This window comes from Psammomys obesus, unplaced genomic scaffold, assembly GCF_907164565.1.
Source record: "Psammomys obesus unplaced genomic scaffold, mPsaObe1.curated_primary_1811, whole genome shotgun sequence".
Lineage (NCBI taxonomy): Eukaryota > Metazoa > Chordata > Mammalia > Rodentia > Muridae > Psammomys > Psammomys obesus.
Genome location: NW_026596415.1, coordinates 849,810 through 865,922, shown reverse-complemented (window position 1 = coordinate 865,922; position 16,113 = coordinate 849,810). Strand labels below are relative to the sequence as shown.

At 40.4% G+C, this 16,113-nt stretch overlaps 1 protein-coding gene across 1 annotated transcript in view; it reads right to left on the bottom strand.

Moving 5' to 3' along the window:
- Parn (poly(A)-specific ribonuclease) overlaps window positions 1-16,113 on the bottom strand; it is a 149,666-nt gene that overhangs the window by 108,282 nt on the left and 25,271 nt on the right. The window contains exons 14-18 of the mRNA XM_055597779.1: window positions 8,186-8,229; window positions 6,743-6,785; window positions 5,296-5,371; window positions 2,993-3,103; window positions 2,190-2,259 (exon numbers count right to left, since the gene is read on the bottom strand). Of these exons, the coding sequence (XP_055453754.1) occupies window positions 2,190-2,259; window positions 2,993-3,103; window positions 5,296-5,371; window positions 6,743-6,785; window positions 8,186-8,229 (344 nt within the window). The remainder of the gene's footprint in view (window positions 1-2,189; window positions 2,260-2,992; window positions 3,104-5,295; window positions 5,372-6,742; window positions 6,786-8,185; window positions 8,230-16,113) is intronic.

Genomic DNA, 16,113 nt, shown 5'->3' with positions numbered 1-16,113 from the left:
TATGTATTTAGATTTTAGCCCCTTAAAAAGAAAAGTCCTAAATGGAGAGATATTTTCATGTTAAACAAAGCCTAATATACAGTTCCTTCTTTTTTCTGTTTTTGTTGTGTAGGCAGGCCTATGACAACTCAATTGTGTGGCTCAGAGCCAGCCTTGGACTTAGTCTCAAGGGTCTGATTACAGGCCTGAAATTCTCTGTCAGATTCTTATTCAAGTGCTGCACAGCATTTCCAAAACATTCATGCACAAAAGCACTTTTTTTTTTTATTAATTTTTTTTCCAAGACAGGGTTTCTCTGTGTAGCCTTGTCTGTCCTGGAACTCACTCTATTGACCAGGCTGGCTTCGAACTCAGACAGAACTGCCTGCTTCTGCCTCCCAAGCGCTGGGATTAAAGGTGTGCGCCACCACTGTCTGACGCAGTCGGTACCCAGAACACCTGACTTTGTTAGGAGTTGAATTCTGTAGAGAAAGAACTTGCTGTCTCAAGTATTTGCAGAAACTAAACATTTAAATTTGAAATCTACTGCAGAACATAGAGTGTAACATGTACATAAAATATAATGAATGGCCAAAACTTAAACCAAATTTATTGTCACCAGTGGCTTCCATGGTCTATGGCACAGATTTCAGAAGAATTTCAAAGATAAACACTGCTCTAAAATAAGAGGTAAAAACTAAGAAACTGATTTTTCACTTTTCCCTCAACACTTATTGAACTGGATAGACACCAAAGACTCGGATGCCTGGTGCGTTAGCATAACTCATTTTCCATGCAAAAAATTTCAACTTAATATCCAATAAACAGCACCTGTTAACCTAGCCCACTTTTGAAAAGGTCATCAATACTATACATATTTCCACTAAACCTCCAGATAAAATACCAACTAAAATAGAAGAAAAGGGTACTGGAGAGATCACTCAGTGGTTAACACACAGTCCTCTTCCAGAGGACCCAGGTTCAGTTCCCAGCGCCTACATGACAGCTCACAACTGTCTGTAACTCCAGTTCCAGAAGATTTGACTCCTTCTTCTAGTTTCTGCAGGTACCAGGCAAGGTACACAGACATACATGCAGGCAAAACACTCACACATAACAATAATAACAATAGAGGAAGAAAAGTAGTGAGAAAAAAAAAAGAATATAAAGGAAGACACAGTATAATAAAATTCACTAACTCAGAGACTACCACTAGTCCAGAGCCTGTAAGAATCCAGTGTTTGGAAATAGCAGCTGTCTCTACAGCATACTAAGTACAGAACTGTGGAACTACAGTTTATATAGCTACCCTAAGGAAATAGTATCCTACCCAGTAAAGCCATGATACAACTGTAATGTGCTGCACATAATGTAAGGAAAAGATGGGATCACCAACACTGAAATAGCTATTTCTTACAATGATAGATGTGGCTGTCTCATTCTCTCTGGCTCACACAAAATCTAATATCAACTCTGTAAGAGAGCTGAGGCCAAGATGAAGGTTGAGGACTGTGGTATAGAGCTTGGCTGCCTAGGCGTCAGATCCATAACTTTAGCCAGAACCTTGCCAAACAAGCACAAACCATACTTTTAAAATAACAATCTTTGAGAGTCTTGAAAAAAAGCTCTGAACTTCTTCAGAAACCGAACTAACTCCTATGACAATGCAGAATATAGGAACAAGCTTTTCCTTCATTAGCTAAAATCAACAGTAGAGTGCCAGCATGCATGAGACCATGGTTCAATCCTCAGCACCATGAAGTGAAAAAGGGGAATGGAAGCATGCAATGACAATCAAGACTTCATGGGTTAGCATACCTCCATTTATCTAACATCTCCTTGGAAATAACATATAATCAGTCAATAAAGCAATTACAAACAAATAATAATGTCACATGTAAGGTTTGCTGGCCGAGAGACCAGGTTAACCATAAACACAAGCATTCCTTGAATGTAATTTAAATGCCAAAACCACACTTTGTTTTTCTTGGAAGAAACATACTGCCATAAGCAATGATTTTTTTAGTTTCTTTTTTAAACCAGTATATTTGAGAAATTACTTCCCAAAAAGTCAATTTCTACTTTCAAAAAACATCTAAGATACTAGAGATGAGAAATATTTAATAAAAATGTACCCTAGATCCCTTTCTCCCAAGATATGGGGCTTGACCACAATGTGAGAACCAAGTTGTAACCTTCTGATTACTTACTTGTTAAAAAAGGGCTCAATGAGTTTTGATCTGGCGGACACACACATTTTTGGAGGACTGAGTAAAGACCCTAATGAAGAGAAGCAGGTATTACACACAGCACTGCTCAGGCGCAGAAGGTCAGACACAAGTGCATTACATTCAGTAAGGGTAAAAGGTACTCCTGACGGTCTACACACTTTACAGAAGGTAGTGTCAGCTGTCCCTTCCTGTGTGTCCCCCTTTACTCCTCCAGCTCCCCTCTCAAAACCCTTGTGCTTCTATTTTATTTTATTATTTATTTCATTTTATTTATTTATTTATTTATTTATTTATTTATTTATTTATTTATTTATTTGGTTGGTTGGTTGGTTGTTTTTTTTTTTTTTGAGACAGGGCTATGTGTAGCCCTGGCTATCCTGGAACTCTCTCTCTGTAGACCAGGCTGACGTCAACCTTCAGAGATCCCCCTGCTTCTGCAGGTGTGTGCCACCAACTTTGCGCTTCTAGAAGGGTGGCCATATCCTAGGACTAGGTGGTGATGCACAGACTGTCGTCTCCACTCCCACATGGAAGCCCAATCCCAAACAATGAGTTACTTGGGAGGCAAGGTGCTTCCTCCCTCTAGCACTCTACAGTGTGCAAATATGTAAACAACAGCTGTCTGAGGTGTCCAGGCTCGGGTACCTCAATCCTAAGCTTCCTAGTCTCCAGAACCATGAGGAACATGGGTCTCTCATCTAAGCCTAGTCTTCGGTAATTTGTCACACCAGGCTGAGCTAACAAGAAACAGGTGAGATCCACTATCTGACAGAAACAGATACCTAAGTAATTCGCCATGGAGATGAAGCAGAGTCCTGTGATGTAAGCGTCATACCCTGCTTCGTGGAGCTGCTCAGAAGCTGTGTCGTAGCTTGGAAAGCCTTCTGCACTTTCTAAAGAGAAAAAGAAATCATCAGTTTTCCACAGAGCATCACAAAACATGAAAAGTAGTAAGCATGCTGTCCTACCAAATCCAAACTACATCTTGTGTATTGTAGATGTGCCCTGAAGGTGTAAGGAAACCTGTCTTATTTCTCAGTTCCATCCATACAAGACCTTACAATATGAGATAACAAAGTCTCTGAAAACAAGAATTTCAATTCAGACCAGAAAAGCACCTCAAGTTCCTTACCAAGATTCAGCTGTAGGCCTCTTTTGCCACACTGGTTGGAGCAAAGTGCAATCCTGTGTTTCCCATGTTGTGACAATTGCTCCTTGCTATTCTTACCATCATGTAGGACACAAAAGAGACTGAGTGGGACTCTAAGCTGGGCACAGTGGCCACACCTTAAACCTCTGCACTTGGGAAGCTGAGGCAGAAGAACCACAGCAAATCTGAGGCCAGCTTAAGCTAAATAGTGAGTTCTAGCCCAACGTTGGCTACAAGGTAAAACTCTGTCTTTAAAAAAAATAAACAAAATAAAGTAATAAAAACTCAGTTAAGATTTAGGGGTCATTGCTCACATGTGATGTGACCTTGAGCAAAGCTTCACCTGACCTCCTAGTTTTCTAGAGGAGGTGATAACCAACCTTCCTGCATAAGGCTTTTGGGGGGCAACAAATGGCATGATGTTGCTAAAGGTTTCATCTAGCACATGTTCATAACCCATCAGTTTCCCAAGTGATCCCCAAATAACAAGAATCCAACTGAATACTGGCAAGCTTAGCAATTTAAAGTCAAGAGTATACTCAACTCCAAAACAGATCAGAACTTGCTATATAACACTGCCCTTAGTGCATGGGGCCACTGCACAACAAAAATCATTTTGTAAGAGGATTCTTAGTCATGCTGATACACACAGGTGCTGAGAGAATGTGAGAAGAATAATCTGCTTTTCAGTAAATTCTCTACCAGAGAAATAATAGGACATAATAGGACAGGATAATAAGTAATTATTTCATATAATCAATACAGAAATGAATGTTAGAAAGGCCACTGCTTCATCAGAAGCATGAGCAGAAACTGTTGATGGAATGGCTGGAGCCATTTTCATGCCAATACAATGCTCTTTATGCAAAAATTCTTTACTCCTTACACACTAAATATTAGGCTTGACACTTCCAAAGAAAGCCTTTTAACACAGTAGTGCTAAAGTAAGACCTTTGACACCACCTGCTGAAGCTCATTATTCCCCAGGTCAATTATTCTATTAGACTATACTTCCTTCCCTTTACCCAGAGCACATCTTAGAAATTCATTTCTTGGACTATTACCCAGAAAGGAAGCAAATACCTATGGTCCTACCTGTCCTAATACTGTCCATCACCAATTTCTGGAATATTAGTACTATTATCAACGTCTCTGCAAGTTTTCTAGCTACATCTCATGGAATGCTAACTACAGATCAGTGGGACAATGTGGGTAACAGTGCCCCAAAATATAGGGGTGGGGCCACATAAACCCACATAACTCATCTGGTACCAAGTGTTCCTCCTGACCTCTGGCTTTCCTCAATGATATTTTTTCCATGGCTCAGAGGACACAGAGGTATGTTCTCATCTCAGCAACACACCCAGTTCTAGGGTTTTCTCACACGGAAAATGTATTTTCACTGCACCTGATGATTAGTCACTGACTCTGTCTCTGCCCAAACAATACACCAGATAAAAGGATACATCAAGTTTTGGGACAATTCCAAGCATTAGGAAATAAAAGCCTTAAAACTTTAATTGCCAGCCAGGTGTGGTGGCACACACCTATAATCCCAGACTTGGGGAAGCAGAGGCAGCGGGGTTCTGTGAGTTCAAGACCAACCTGTTCTACAAAGTGGGTCCAGAACAGCCAAAGCTACACAGAGAAAACCTGTCTCAACAAAAAAATAAAAAAATTTAAAAAACCCTTTAGTTGCCAAACATCTCAATGAATGCCTACCTGACTCTCTTAACATGATGTAGATGTAGCTAGATGTAGAATTATACCATCTTTATTTAGAAAGCAGCCATCCAGCAAGGGCATAAAAGTTCACTCAGCCCAAGCCTACAAATAACGCAATATAGTTTCAGAGACATTACATTGCACATTTTTTTCTACAGAACATATTGGTAATTTCCAAAGTTTGAAAGTTTTCAGGTTTAATATTCTTACCAACTTTAGGAGGGTCAAAAGGTGTCTCTTTTAACCGCTTTTCCAACTCTGCAAGGGATGTGTTGTTAATGATATCCTGCAAAGCAGGAGGTGGAGAATTAGGACATTTCTTCTCAGAGCAAGAGATTAAGTTGAACCAATGCAGGGTACACAGAAAGAAAAGAAAAAAAAGCATCCATACTGCCCTCTTGTGTCTTTTAAAAGAATAGAAGCCACGAGAATAAACAATTTGTGAAAGAAAAGCAAGTTCAAGGTTCACCCTACTGAGAGGTATAATGACATGGAAAGGTTTTACAATGTTAAAAATCTACGAACTTCGGCAGGCGAAGCGGTGCTTACCTATAATCCCAGCTACTTGGGAGGCTGAGGCAGCAGGATGAAGAGTTACAAAAACAAAACTGTGAAATAAAAAATATTGTGGAAGGGGAAGAAAAAAGACTTCCAAGTTTGCTGGGGGCTCAAGGGATGACACAGTTTTAGCAGGCACTACTCAAAGGCTACAGAAAGTTCATAACCTGCAGCATTGCTGGCAGAGACACAGAACTGAAGTCACTGCCCTAGTGTATTGCTCAGGAGGCAGCAGAAAGACCTTCACAAGAATGTAAATGATCATACATTAACTTAAATTATTTTTATTAGAAAATATAACCAAATATGTTAAATAAGAAAGCAAGGAAAGAAAGAACAAACTGCCTACATGTGTAACCTATTTAAAAATATAAATTACAGGCCAGGCATGGCAGTACATGCCTTTAATCGTAGCACTTAGGGAGTTAGCCAGATCTCTTGAGTTCAAGGCCAGCCTTGTCTATACAGTGAGTTTTAGGATAGCCAGGGATACACATAGAAATCCTGTCTTGAAAAATCAAACCAAAACCAAACCAACAATAAAATATATAAATGCACATATACATTTATGTCTATATATAGAAATAGATGTATATAATAAAATATTTATTATATATTTATATATATGACAGGGAGAGGACTGTAGCATTGGTTTGGGCTGAAGAATGAGCCCCTCCCTACCTAAAAAAAAAATCAAATCAAATTAAAGACTGTATATATTTTAACATTAAAAACTTAAGATTCAAAACCAAGGAAAAAAATAAAGATAACTGCTCACATTTTGATACACTTATTTCTGGTCTTTGCCGATTCCTCTCTTCTTCCTTTCTTATTTTTTAATGTGTTTAAAATAACATTTAAATAGACAGAAATTCCAAAGTTACTTGTGGTAATACAAAAAATTTCAAAGAGAGCTGGGCATGGTGGCACACACTTGCATCCTAGCACATGGGAAGTAAAGGCAGGGAAACCAGAAGTTCAGGGTTACTATTCTCAGGTGCAGGGTGAGTTCAAGGCCATCCTGGGCATACCAAGAGTTTCAAACAAATAAGAATTTCAAATTGTATCTTATGAATGATATTTCAGATTTAAATAGTACCTTAAAAGGCTGTGTGCTGGCCATCAACTTAGTATCTAGGAGTCTGGAAACAAAACAAAGTTTAATAAGATCAGTAAAATATACATCAATATTCAAATGTACTTTGTTAAAATATAAAATACTTAAAATGTTTCATAAATAAAATACATCGGTAACATATACTTCATTCATGATATACTTAACACTTAAGTCATAAAACACTTAGAAGTGGACAGATGAAGCAAGCACACTACTGGCTGGTGTGAACCTAGTGGCAGTTGAGGAGCAGTCCCATCTGCTGGCCCCACTCATCAAAATGTTGTAGGCAGTTCACATACCAGCCAAAGAAACAGATTCCATACCTGGACCTGGAGGAATGACTGAGGAGGCATCCATTTCAAAGGTAAAACAAATACTGCACTGTTTTCCTCTTCTACGGGGTCCACCCCTCCCAAATCGATACCATCCACTGCTACCAACTAACTGATTGGCACAATCTGAATTCTTATGGGGCCAAACTCTGTATTGGGAAGTTTCCTGCTACTATTAACTGTGCCAGTTAAGCTTCACTGTCAACCTAACTAGATTTGGAATCACCTAAGAGCCACACTTCTGTGTCTGCCTTTGGGGAAGTTTCCAGGTTTAACTGAGGAAAAAGGATGACCTAGAAAGTAGGTAGCCCTATCCCAACTGAGTGGGTAAAACAGGAGAGAAAGGTGAGTGCCAATGTCTTCCTTCCACTCCTTCCCTCCCGTGTGAGGAGTGCTCTACTCCATGAACCCACCATCACATTCCCATCAAGAATACCCTCAAACCGTGAGCCAAAAGAGCCCTTTCTCTCATGAGCTGACCATGTAAAAATTTTCTCTATATCTGATTTACATAAATATAAGCACTGTGGCTATGACAGAATAGCCCAGATGAAAATATGACTACCCTAACTTGCCCTTCATCAAAAGACCTAACACAGAGTCTTACTGTGTAAGCTCCACGTGTCTGGCATGTGGTTGATCACACATCTGACCAACAGCATAGCCAAACTAGCATGCAATGCAATGCTGACCATAGAAAACATTAACAGTATTGGCATTAATGAAATGACAGGAAATAGGGATGGGGACTGTCCCTAGCCAACAGTTCTCAGTTGGGACACATCAACCATTAAAAAGGTACATCCCACATGTGTGAAAGGCCAGAATTGTGCCAGGACCCTTCACCGGTCCTTCATGCAGCAGAACGCAGGATAAGAAAAAGGGAGTCATCAGCTACTTTCTGCTTTCACTCCATGTTAAAACCTGGTCTTTAGTGGGATAATCAAACTATTCATAAATTTTAAAACAGTAAACTATGGCAAAGTTGTAGGTGTTCACTCCATTAAATTTCTTCCCAGCTTATACAACTGCATACTTGTGTTACATAAACCTGTTAGTATCTTAAAGGCCAGAGCTCTTGAAGGCAGCTTACCTGGGGAAGACACAAGTTGTCATCTCCTTAAACTCGTTCAGATCCTAAAAGCAAAAAAGATGGCCTGTTACTGTTTTCCAACAAATGAGAGTATTGCTGAAAACACACAAGGGCAGCTCTAGCTCCCAGCTGTTTTCTCAAATATTAACTGCCATGTCTCACATAGACCTCAAGCTAAATGGTAAAATCTAATTAAGAATTATTTTTATTATTTATTTATTAATTACTTCTAATTAAGAATTTTTTTAGGAGTTGAAGAGATAACTCAGAAATTAAGAGCACTTGTTGCTCTTGCAGAGAACCCACATGCTAGTTTACAACCACCTATAACTACTTCCAAAAGCTCTAATGCCCTATTCTGACCTCCTCAGGCACTAGACACACGTGTGATACATATACATACATACATGCAGGCAAGACATTCATACACAAAAAGCAAAGTAAATAAAACTTAAAAAAAATAAATTGCTTTTAAAAATAAAACCTGAGCCAGTGAGTCTTGGCACCTGCTGTCAAAACTGACAATCTTGAGTTCAACATCAGGACTCACATGACTGACTTTTGCAAGCTGTCCTCTATGGGGCACATGAAACATGCTAACTGGGAAACTAGCCTGGAGCAAGAGTGAGATTGAGATGTGTCAAACCCCAAAAACCTCATCTTGAGACTAGCAGGAATAAGTATCACTGCCTCCCTACTCAGGGAGGGAGTCCAGTGCACACAGTCTTGCAACTACCACCTCTGCCACCCTTGAGGGTATCATTTAGCACACTGAGTCGTGACCAGTCTTAAGGTTTCCTCATAAGCACATGTCCAGCTTGCACATGGAATTCTTTTCCATATAAATGGAGCATTTCAAACAACCCAGCCCCAGACAGTGATGTACACTCACCCCAAAAAATCCTACCCACTTCCTCAAGGTTTATATAGCCCTTTCCCCCCCCCAGTAAAGGAGAGCTGAATCACCGAAAGAACTGTACTGGAGAAGGCTTTCTTTCCTCCAGGCATTCACCACCAAACCAAGAACCCGCTAACCCACCTGCCCCGCTAAGCTTCATTCCACGCTTCATTCCAGCATCTGTAGGAACCGGTACCTGGATGCCCCATGGGAAGTAGTAGGCACCAGGCTCCAGAAGGACAGTCCTCTGACTGCCACAGGCATGAGCGCACAGGCACACATACACCGATTAATTAAGAAAAATAGGGACAATGAGATGGCTTGCCAGGCTAAAGAGACCAGATGCCAAGCCTGACAACCTGACTTTGATCTCAGAGACCTGTATGGGGGAGAGAGGGAACCAACTACCACAGCTGTGCTCTGACCTTCACAGGCTCACCTCAGCAAAACACAAATATACACACAGAATAAACAAAACTAAAAATGTTAATGTAATAAAAATTAAATAAGGCACGATGGCACATGCCTGCAATCCCAGCACTCAGAGGCATAGTTTGAGGCCAACCTGCTCTATACAAAGTTTGTCCAGGACAACCAAGTCTACACAAAGAAATCCTGTCTCAAAAAAAAAAAAAAAAAAAAAAAAAAAAAAAAAAAAAAAAAAAAAAAAGAAAGAAAGAAAACAAACAAATTAATTTAAATTAATTAATTAAAAATTAAATAAATAAATAACGAACTTAGGAATATCACTCACTAGGTATTATGTGGCCTGGATAAGTAATTTCATAACCAAAAGATTCTTTTTGTTTTTAAGATTTATTTATTTACTTACTATGTAGTGTTCTGCCTGCATGTACACCTGGTCGCCAGAAGAGGGCACTAGATCTTATCTTAGATAGCTGTAAGCCACCATGTGGTGGCTGGGATTTGAACTCAGGACCTTTAAACAGACCAGCCAGAGCTCTTAACCTCTGAGCCATCCCTCCAGCCCAACCAAAAGATTCTAATAATAACATAGTGGTTCCATCCCATGTAAAGGGCTGCTACCCTGAGAAACTGTGTGCACCTGGGGGTTCAGTGACAGCTGACAGGCTGTGCTCCACTCACAGTGACACTGAGTAGCATCACTACAGAAAGTGGCTGGTGTGGGAATGGCCACACTGTAAAGCAGCTTATATCTCTGAGTCTATCTCTGGTTGTTAGTTAAAATGGCCACTAACACATGTATAAGGTTCCTGCCCTAGGGCTGGAGAGATGGCTTAGTGGTTAAGAGCACTGTCTGCTCTTCCAAAGGACCTAGGTTCAATTCCCAGCACCCACATGGCAGCTCACGACTGTCTGTACCACCAATTCCAAGGGATTAAAACCTTTACACTAACGCACATAAAAAAATAAATTAATTAAAAAAAAAAAGAAAGATTCCTACCTTAAGTACTCAGAAAATTGTTCACCACCAGAAAACCAGCATTGAAGCAAATTAAAATGCATGTCCTTTCTTAATACACTAGAAAGAGGAAATAATGTACACAAGTTCAAGCCTAAACTTTAGTACTTTTCCATGCAGATTTTTGCACATGTGAGAGGGTATCCAGTTTGTTCAGTGATTGTTCTTTAGAGAGTTAGACCACAAGATTGTGTTATTGCTAATCACTGACTGTGGTCCAAAAAAAAAAAGCCTTGTGAAAATGTTATCCCTATGTAACAAGAGAGTAACATAAAATAAAACTACATTTCATAAAACAAAACAAAAAAAAAATTGCTCACTGGCATTAACAGTAAGTGCCTAAATTAGACTATTCATTTAACAGGTTTATTTTGATCAGGAATTCTAGAGCAGAAATGAGAGTACTTTAGTTTTGAATTAGCTCATTTACATACATAACTTTGATGCTAGCCTGAGTAGTCCCATTCCTGACCCTTTGTAAGCCATAATTCTCTTCAAAGTCATTCATGTTGGACAGCAAGCTGCCATTTTCAATTATCCTTTTCAAGCCTATAAACACAGACTATATTTAGCTTGACTATATTTAGCTTCTCAGGACAATATATGAACAAGTCAAACAAAAATGCCCTAATGTCTGTTGTTAACCTTTCAATGCCACTAAAAGTTTTACAAATAAGAGACAAGTAGAATTATGGCCACTTTCAGGACTAACACTGAACCAACACGTACAAGGTCATGCTCAAATACTAGGAGGTCCCATAAACTCTCCCCTAAATGTCAACACATGGATTCTTTCTTTTTGTTTTCCTCTTGGCATGTGTGCACGCGCATAATATATGTATGTGCAGTGTGAGTTCAAGCCTAACACAGTGTACATATGGAAGTCAAAGGACAATCTCTGATGTCAGCCTTCTCCTTCCAACATCTTGAGCCAGTGTCTCCTATTCACTAGATGCCAGGCTGTCTAGTCCACAGTCTTCTGGGGAGTCTCCCATCTCCACCCCCCATCTTGTAGTAGGAATTCTGGATTACCCATTAGCTACTATAACTAGCTTCACATTTACATTTTAAAAATATGTCAGGGCTGGAGAGATGGCTCAGTTAAGAGCACTGGCTGCACTTCCAGAAGTCCTGGGTTCAATTCCCAGAACCTACATGGCAGCTCAGAACTGTCTGTAACCCTAGTCCCAAGGAATCCAATGCCCTCTTCTGGCTTCCATTGGTACCAGTCATTCAAGTTGTGCATAGACATACATGCAGGCTGTAGTGGTTTGAATGACCCCCACAGGCTCATGTTTGAATGCTTGGTCCATAGATGGTAGAACTGTTTGGGAAGGATTAAGTGAAACCTTGTTGAGAAAGGTTTCCACTGGGATCTGAGGTTTCAAAAGCCCACTCCAGGCTGGCCCCCTGCCTGCTGCCTGCAGATCAGGATACAAAGCTCTAAGCTACTGCTCCAGGGCCATGCCTGCTCCTTCGAACCATGATGATTAGGGAATGCCCGCTAAAACTATAAGCAAGTCCTTATACTTTCATTTTCTAAGAGTTGCTTTGGTCATAGTGTCTCTTCACAGCAATGGCACAGTGACTAAGACACAGGCAGAACACCTGTGCTGCCTGGTCTTATGTCAACTTGCCATACAAACTAAGAGTTATCTGAAAGGAGGGAACCTCATTTGAGAAAGTGCCTCCATAAGATCCAGCTGTAGGACATTTTCTTAATTAGTGATTAATGAGAGAGTCCAGACCATTTCGGGTGGTTCAACCCCCGAACCACTGGCTGGTGGTACTGGGTTCTGAAAGAAAGAAGGCAAGCCAGTAAACAGCATCCCTCCACAGCCTCTGTATCCACTCCAGGATTTTTCCCTGTTTGAGTTACTGTCCTGACTTCCTTTTGTGATGAACAACAATGTGGAAGCTTAAGCCCAGTAAACCCTTTCCTCCCCAACTTGCTTTTCGGTCATGGTGTTTAATCACAGCAATGGAAGCCCTAAGACAACACACATACACAAAAATAAAAAATATATATATGTTTTTAACTTAAATATGGTGCCAGGAAATGAAACTGTTCTGTTATCTTCAAGAGATTATCTCCCATTGTTCCCATCATTTTTTCCATGGCTAAATAAAAGAACAGTGTTTTTCTCTGTGATAATGCAGGGATGAAAGTATGTGACTGTTAAGTCACCTCACGTACCTTGGTAAGATAAAACCTGACTTCTGAAGCATTTGAATTGGACTAGCCTTACTCAAGTTCACATTTTCTGAGCACTCATACACAAGGTGAAGTCAATCCTTCTCAGGTCTAGTCACCAAAGAGAAGGGGCTGTGCCATATGAACAAATAAAACTTAGGTGCCAGGGAGGCACCAAAGCCCTGGAGAATCGGTCACAGAATAGAGGGTTCTAGCAAGGCAGGAAGCAGAGAACTTCATGGCAAGAAAGGATAAATAAAGATATAGACTGAGAACATGGAGCAAGCTAAAATAAAGCAGGCAGAAGCAATTATGCACCCAAACCATGGGCCTGCCAGAACACAAAATCATTTAGGAAACATGTCAGCCTGGCTGGGAACACGGAACCTACAGAGGCTGGATTATATAAGCAATCAGATACAACATGAAAGGCCCAATTGCAAAGAGTCAACTGGATGCAGAAACAAAAATGTGGGATTACCTGCAAATTTTAAGCAGGGTCAGTAATGTAAAGAGAGCCACACATCAGAGGATTACAAAAACTGAAATCAGAAATCATTTGTTAAATCAGTATTTAATGCCTTCCATGTGCCTAATTCTGCTGGTATTCAGAACACCTAGAACACAATATTAAAGATGCTCCCTCAGTCCTTTCGGTAACTTCATCTGTTCCTTTGGTCTCATGGCCAGTAAGAAATAAATGACTTTACATTTACATTTAGGTTTTAGAAAATGCAGGTGTCTGATCATTCCTCTGCTGGAACCCTTGCATCTTAACGAGTGACAGGGCTGTCATGGAAGTGGTGGTAGCCTTAGACCAAAGACCTAGGACAAGAGAGGAACAAACCCACTGTGCAAGTGGCAGAAGGCACTGCTCTCCTCTAGAAGATTATCAAAGAGCTGGGTGTGGTGGCACATGCTGTGATCCCAGCATTAGGGGAGGCAGAGGCAGGTGGATCTCTGTGAGTTCTGAGGCCAGCCTGGTCTACAACAGAACAGCCAAGGCTACTCAGAAAAACCCTGTCTTGAAAACAAAACAAACAAAAATTATCAAGGGGCTGATGGGGAAACATTGAGAGAGCAAAATCTTTTTTTTTTTTCCATGTTATTTTCTTTTTTTAAAATATTTATTTATTTGGGCTGGAGAGATGGCTCAGTGGTTAAGAGCACTGTCTGCTTCCAAAGATCCGGGTTCAATTCCCAGCACCCACATGACAGCTCACAACTGTCTATAATACCCATTCCAAGGGATCTGACACCTTCACACTAATGCACATAAAATAAAGCTAAATAAATAAAAATAAAAAAGATTTATTTACTTACTTACTTATTATGTATAGTGTTCTGCCTGCATACCAGAAAAGCACACCAGATTTCATTATAGATAGTTGTGAGCCACCATGTGGATGCAGGGAATTGAAGTCAGGACCTTTGGAAAAACAGCCAGTGCTCTTAACCACTGAGCCATCTCTCCAGCCCAAGAGCCAAAGCTTTAGAGCCAAAACTTCCAAGCCACAAATGATGAGTTCAATCTCACAGCAACATAAAGTAGGGACTGGCCAGGATATGGGGAGCATGTTGTAATAAACTTGGCATGTGGAACTAAGAGTTCAAAGGCAGTCTGAGCTACATGAGACTCAAGAAAACACAAAGTAGGGGCTGAAAAGATGACCCCTGGTGAAGAGCACTTGCTGATCTTCCAGATGACGCAGGTTCTATTCTTTGCACTCACATGGTGGCATACAAGTATTTGTAACTCAAGTTTCAGGAAATCCAACACCTTTCTCTAGCTTTTGTGACATCAGGCAATCAAATGGAACACATACATACATACAGGCAAAACACTCAAGACACTTTAAAAATTATTCATTTGTATTTATGTATACGTGTGTGGCACTACATTTTTGCAGATGCCCCTGGAGGCCAGAAGGCATCAGATCTCCTGGAGCTGGAGTTACAGTTGTGAGCCACCAATGGGCTAGGAACCAAACCCAGAGCCTCTAAAAAAGCAGCAAGCACACTAAAGCACTGAGACACCTAGCCCTAAAATAAAGCTTTTTAAGTACATAAAAATAAAGCATGGTGTAATGGGTATTCCTGGTTAACTAAACATCTGGAATTAATTAAAACCCAAATAGCTAGGCACATCTATGAGAGACTTTTTTTTTTTTTTTTTTTTTTTTTTTTTTGCAAGACAGGGTTTTTTTGTGTAGCCCTGGCTGTCTTGGACTCTCTTTGTATATCAGGCTGGACTTGAACTCACAGAGATCTGCCTGCCTCTGCCTCCCCAGTGCTGGAATTAAAGGTGTGTACTACCACGCCCAACATTTTTGTTTTCTTTCTTAATTAAGTCATGGAAGTAGAAAGACCCACTTCTAATCTGGATTTCTGAAATGAAAAAACATACCTTTAATTGCAATTTTTTGAGGTGGAAGATCCACCTTAAATCTGGGTTACCCTTTCTCCTGGCAGCCTACTCCTCTTGCCATGGCTGGCTCAAGTCCATCCCTTCACTGGCATCACCACCTTCTGCTTCAGGAGTCTGGCATCTACCAGCTGAGACATCCAGCCGCAGGGACTGAACAACTACTATATTCTTGAACTTTCCATTGGTAAATAGCCATGGTTGGACTAGCTTGTAGTTAGTCTAATAAATTCCCTTTATATAATGTGTGTGTGTGTGTGTGTATGTGTGTGTGTGTGTGTGTGTGTGTGTGTGTTTTCATTCTATCAGTTCTGTTCCTCTAGAAAACCATAACTAATACACACGGATTGGCAAACTATATCCACACAACCTAAATTGGGCCACCACATCATTTTTTTCCCTTAAATGAAGTATTATCAAGCATAGCAGTCTCAGGGTTAGAAGAGCAAACTAAAGAGTTGTCATAGCACTGTAAATAGCCTAGAAAACACAAAATATTTTAGTAAGTGATCTTTTCTAAAAAATCCTGCCAATATGGAGTGTAAAAGAGAAACTGGCTACAAACAGAGAAGGTCTAGAATCCAGGCTAAACTTCAGGAGAAAAAGATAAGTTGTTGAGAGGCAAATGAGAACCCAGAGGTATCCACTGGGCTGGCAGAAAAACTCAAGCTAATGTGAAACAGAATTGCAGCTGGGAAATCAGAGTAACAGAACCAGAAAAACAGAACTAATTTGAAGTAAACCTTAGTCTGAAGGTTAGCAGGTACCTGGAGTCCAGCATGAAGTATACGCCTGAACCTGACAGAGACCAGAGCTGGGGATGGATGTTGAAGTATCTATGGTATTTGTAGCTGAAGTCATGGTTAAGAGTGAGGTCTCTAAAAGACAGAAAGTGAAGGAGGATGGAGGGCAGAGTGATGGAGGCAAGAGATACAGAGACAAGAGACAGTTGGGGACTGAGGGAGAA